Source organism: Vigna angularis, chromosome 11, assembly GCF_016808095.1.
Source record: "Vigna angularis cultivar LongXiaoDou No.4 chromosome 11, ASM1680809v1, whole genome shotgun sequence".
Classification (NCBI taxonomy): Eukaryota; Viridiplantae; Streptophyta; class Magnoliopsida; order Fabales; family Fabaceae; genus Vigna; species Vigna angularis.
In genome coordinates, this window is record NC_068980.1 from 11,453,836 (window position 1) to 11,458,009 (window position 4,174).

Below are 4,174 nucleotides of genomic sequence, written 5' to 3' on the forward strand. Positions count from 1 at the left end.
CGACAACTTACCGATGACTTATCCTTCGACAATTACCGACAACTAATTCCTTCGATAATTACCGACGAACATTTCATTCAGTCATTACCAACGGACTCTTCATTCGATAATTACTGATGGCATATTTTTTCAGTAATTATCGACAGTCTTCTCTTTCGACAATTACCAAAGGCCAACATCTATCAATAATGATTACCGACATAGGTATTACCAACAAAATATTTGTCGATAATTCGTTGAAAAAAGTTTATTATAGACGAAATATGACTATTTTTGACGGATTTTATCTGACGGTAAAACCTACTTTTTTTTTATAGTGTTGGTCATCATTTCAAAAGCGAAAATCACCTAATATGCCTCTCTTTTATATTTACATATATATATATATATATATATATATATATATATATATATATATATATATATATATATATATATTTTAAAGAAAACTATTTTAATAAGGAATTAGTTATCTTTATTCTTTTACAATCAATTTTTATTTTCATTTTCTTCTTTTATTTTTATTTTCTTCTTTTATCTCTTTATGACTTCTCATCTACTTCCACTTCTTGCCTTTCCTTTTTCTTTAATTTTATTGTGAGAGTTTTGATAAATTTCATTCATTGAATCTTACGCTGCTTGTGTGCGCTAATATTTTTATCATCATTCTTTATTAGTATGTTTTATTATTTTTATTCTATTGGTAGTAGATATGTGTTTCTTTTGTTGTTTTTGTGTTTTTGGTATTTTTTGATTTGTGAATTTTATGAGTTTTTTTACATTTATTTCGATGAGGACTGAAATTTTTGTTTGAATTGAATTGTAAATCTAGGTTAGGGTTTAGTCTTTTAATTAATAATGAAGATGAAATTTCTAATACTATAAATAATAAACATGAGATGGAATTTAATAAGTAATTTTACACGAAGAAAAAATTCAAAAAATAAATTTTAAATAAAAAACTTCATTCTTAAATTAGTTTTAGGTTTCTCGTACCATTAGAAATCGTCCATAACGTACAGTAGTTATAACCAAACATGTTATACATAGAAATATTTACTAGTAATTGTTTAACATAATAATAAAATTATTATTATTTTATTATTATATACTTATGCTTAAGTTAATAACCTAAACCTATTCAACAGTTCTAATTAATAGATATCTTATAGAGGAAGAGAATTAATATGAAAAAGACGAATATGTAGAGGTGATACTGTGCTGAAGCCCATTTCATTCGCAAGTGCCACCACAATAAAACTACAAATTTATCGTTTATTCTAAGCCACATATGAACATGTATGTACATCTGATTTACGAGCAGAATTGTAATTTTCAGAAAATGAATGGCGTAGGAGAGAATGCTGGCATTGCTCCAACGGTAACTCGCCTGCAACTTCATCAAAACAAGATAAATAAACATATTATAACATACGGACCGGACGGTCCAAGGAAAACCGGCCGGTAGGTTATCTGGTCATTAAGACCATGATCAAGGTAAACAGCAATTAGAACTATTGAACTAAAATTAGACCGTGATTAACTTTTCACTAATCTCAAACCCATGACAAAAACTATAAATACAGGTCAAAGGTAAGTAGTAGGTATGTTACATTTACTACGCATTTATTATTGTTCTATTGAATTGTCAAACGGTTCACATATTAACATCGGAGGATCTTTGGCAGGTTCCCTCCCGAACGGAAGAGAAAGACAACGGAATTTGGAACGAGACCGGACGACAAGTAAATAAAATTGTAAAGGAGCCCAGTAACTCAACCCCACAACCGAAACACATACACATTCACCAACCGTTAATACTGACCCAACAAAATAAAAAATTTAAATAGGTATACATCATTACATATTTTCAATCTTCATCTCATAATTTAGAAAGATGTCCACAAATTATGTGAATATTTAAATCCAATGAATTTTCAATTTTGAATAAATAATGTGATTTAACTAATAATTTGACATAGTATATCAAAATATAAAATTTTAAACTACGATAATATATAATCAAAATGAATTTTTGTTTCTCAAGCAAACATACATGATGGTGAGCATGATTGGATTAGCTCTATCATTTATGATCTGACTTATTTTTTAGTGAGTTAATCTTTAATGTTAATTTTATATATTTTTTAAATAAAACCCATGTACAATGAATTAAAATGTGTATTTACCTTTTTATGGATATGATATTTTCTCTCTACTATTTTACCGTTACCATTATTCAACCAGTTAATAGTTTTTTTTTAAAATTTTCGTTTTGTATTTATTTACTTCTTTTATATTAGTGTTACCCTTTATTTCGTGTTTTTTTTTTTTTGCATCAGTGGTTACCTTTATTGTATTTTTGTGTGTTATTGAGAGTATTAAGATTAAATATCATGACTCAATTTTAAACTATGACTAAAAATGAAATATAAAAAGAAATTGTTCACCAAGTATACAAATCTTATATTATATAATTTTATATAATATAATAAATTACATATTGTTGTAGATTATATTCCAATTTGAGATGTTATTTAAGTAAAATACAAAACATTTGAACCAATCACACATTAACAATCAATTACAAATAACAAATTTGATCAAACAATCAATTGCATAGCATTTTAATTGGCTAAATTGTCAAAAATTTAATTTTAGTTTTTTATTCTGCAATTATAAACTATTATTTATATAGGTATATTAATTGTCATAACATCTTAAAAGTGTACCAATAATTATTTTTATTAACTTTATGAAAAAATTTCAACCATGCATATGAGTATTTTTTTTTTCTTTTTTATTATTATATATTCATCTTTGGTCCGGTGCAACTTGGGGAAGGAAAGGGAGAAAACATTCCACTTCAAACTTTACGTAATAAAAGTGTGGTTAAGATAAGATTGGGAGTGTGCAATGGCAATGACCTAAACTCTAAAAGATAGAACCACCAATGGTGACATGAATGAACATTTATTGATTATACTTTAATTATTAATTCTTGATAAGGGCCACTAATCCATTAATGCCTCCACCAATGCCATTTATGAACTTACAACCAATCTAATCTAACCCCACTACATAATATCAAACTATAATCACCCAAAAATTCTCTTCCAATAAAAACAATGAAAAGGGGAAAAAAAAGAAGGATTTTTTTCTTAATTAAATTTTTTAAGTTTTATTTTCATGAATTTTCATTAGATATATTGCATATTATATATTAAAGTAAACCTTGAAATACGATGATCAACATCACCAAAATTATTTATTTTAGTTTGTAAGTTTTCTCAAAAGCAAAAAAAAAAAAAATATATTTTATTCCAATTTTTTAAGCTTACTAAAAACTTTATCTACACATGGAAAATTAACGTAAAAAGGTCAACAACAGAATTAGAATAAGCGGTCATTGTAAATTCAAGCTTTTAAATTTACAGTACCCGTAATCGCTACCCTCGCTGAAGTGACGGCGGTGAGACTTTGTAGTGGCGCTGTTCTCACTCTTTTTGATGTCTCCGGCAGACTCCGCCGTCGTGGCCCTTTCCCTGTGAGGCGGCGCGGTGTTCTCTGAAATTGATCCGAGGGTGGGTTTCCATTGGGGCTTGCGGCGGAGAGTCCGGGAAGGCGGAGGGACAACGGACTTGGTGGAGGCGGTAGGATCGGCTGCACCGCCGAAGCAAGAAACGAAGAACCACATTAAAGAAAAACAGAGAAAGAAAAAGAAGGTTTTGGTTTGGTTAAGGTAGAAGTGTGGATTAATTAGTATAGAATGGTTGCAGTTTTGGAAATTTAATGTTATGCCAGAAACTGTGTTGGTGTGGTGTATTCTGCTATCACTTTATAAGAGACGCAGCCAAACCAACTCTAAGGTCCTTATCCATTGATGTGTATTCTGGTATCATTTTCTTAATCAAAATTTAATGTTGTTATGCCACAAAACGGATTTCTTTAAATTTAAAATTTTATTTAACAATTAAATTTAAAATATTTAAGTAGTTACGTTTATAATTGAAATGTTGAAGTAATAAGATAGCACCACAAATGAAAGAATAAAAAATATAAAATAAATTAGTTTACTATAATAAAATTTAGATAAATTAGTAATTTCATCAATATGTTTATGTTTTTTATTCATTTTAGTTTTTATGTTTTTTTTAACATTTTTAAAAGACTT

General features: G+C 28.1%; 1 protein-coding gene across 2 annotated transcripts; it reads right to left on the minus strand.

The window, feature by feature from the left end:
- Positions 1–1,211: 1,211 nt before the first annotated feature.
- Positions 1,212–3,855, minus strand: LOC108333749 (uncharacterized). Of its 2 annotated transcripts, none has more exons than XM_017569223.2 (2): positions 3,441–3,855; positions 1,212–1,396 (listed from the first exon to the last, which is right to left on the minus strand). In XM_017569223.2, exons 1-2 carry the CDS (start codon positions 3,695–3,697, stop codon positions 1,336–1,338), a joined length of 318 nt encoding a protein of 105 aa, XP_017424712.1. In that variant the 5' UTR covers positions 3,698–3,855; the 3' UTR covers positions 1,212–1,335. The 2 variants fall into 2 exon arrangements, with proteins under 2 accessions (XP_017424712.1, XP_017424713.1); XM_017569224.2 differs by having other exon boundaries at positions 1,212–1,390; positions 3,441–3,849.
- Between the last annotated feature and the right edge of the window lie 319 nt (positions 3,856–4,174).

What these genes read in the sequence shown, in the direction of transcription:
- LOC108333749 (XM_017569223.2), bottom strand. Translation starts at nt 3,697, where the DNA reads ATGTGGTTCTTCGTTTCTTGCTTCGGCGGTGCAGCCGATCCTACCGCC. An exon ending in AGCGAGGGTAGCGATTACGG is followed by an intron (nt 1,397 to 3,440) that starts GTACTGTAAATT and finishes GTTTTGATGAAG; the next exon opens with TTGCAGGCGAGTTACCGTTG.